Genomic DNA, 987 nt, shown 5'->3' with positions numbered 1-987 from the left:
TCAATGCTTACTTACTTAAAGTATAGCAAAATGAAAGACAATAAATAAACTCATATCTGAGAACCATCTAAAGGGTCAATATATTATAAACAATTTTGAAGTTTCGGTTCAAGTAAAGATCCAGGAACTTAAGAAAAGAAATCTGAAGTACATATACATCAAATCACTCTTGAGAGTATTTCTATAAAAGATCTCAAATCATAATAAAATCCTTTTAATCATGTCCCGTAGTAAAATCATACATAATCAGCAGAAACAGAAATTTTATAATTACATTTAGTATTTGGAAGCATGATGTGCATATGATATATGGAACACCAATATATATATATCAATAAATCTTCATCATCCCTTCATTACTAGAATGAATGGTGAAAAAGAGAGAGATAAAGAAAGGATGAAAATAAAATAAAATAAAATTCAACAATACACCTACAGAGAAGTGTGATAAATATATAATGACAACCAACCTGTGAGTGTTTCGCTCGGAGCTAAGACCTTCGCAAAACCAAAGTCTGTAAGTTTAATATTGTAGTTATCATCTAGGAGAATATTTTCTGGCTTCAAGTCACGATGTACAATTCCCTTGCCATGGACATGTGCAAGAGCTTCGAGCAATTGTCGCATAATCACTCTGGAAGAGCAGTCAAGTTCAGGTAATAAGTGATACAATATGCAATGTATCATCAATTATCTACCCAGTTATTATTTATCTTTCATTTATAGAATTAGTATCAATAGAAACTGCTGTCTACATATACTACCATTAAAATACTTCTTTACAAAATCATTACAATTTATTAACTTATTAGCTATACTCTTATTATCTATAAAATCCTTTATAAGAAAATAATAATTAGTGCAAGTTATCAACATGATTACTACTGGCTCTACAAAGACATACATGTTATCTATATAATTGTATATTGTAGCTTAGCTCTTATATCTTGTAAACAAATTAAACAGTAGGGGAAAGGGGAAAAAAAA

The 987-nt window shown here is 29.2% G+C and overlaps 1 protein-coding gene across 1 annotated transcript in view; it reads right to left on the bottom strand.

Annotated features, from left to right (window-relative positions):
• Positions 1-987, bottom strand: part of LOC119581779 (phosphorylase b kinase gamma catalytic chain, skeletal muscle/heart isoform-like) — a gene marked incomplete at its 3' end in the record, with an annotated part of 27775 nt that overhangs the window by 16093 nt on the left and 10695 nt on the right. The window contains 1 exon segment of the mRNA XM_037929909.1: positions 471-634. Coding sequence (XP_037785837.1) covers positions 471-634 — 164 coding nt within the window.

The sequence above is a fragment of the Penaeus monodon genome, chromosome 15, assembly GCF_015228065.2.
Source record: "Penaeus monodon isolate SGIC_2016 chromosome 15, NSTDA_Pmon_1, whole genome shotgun sequence".
In the NCBI taxonomy this organism is placed as follows: domain Eukaryota; kingdom Metazoa; phylum Arthropoda; class Malacostraca; order Decapoda; family Penaeidae; genus Penaeus; species Penaeus monodon.
Note: the sequence above shows the minus strand (reverse complement) of the source record. Positions and strands in the feature narration are given on the sequence as shown.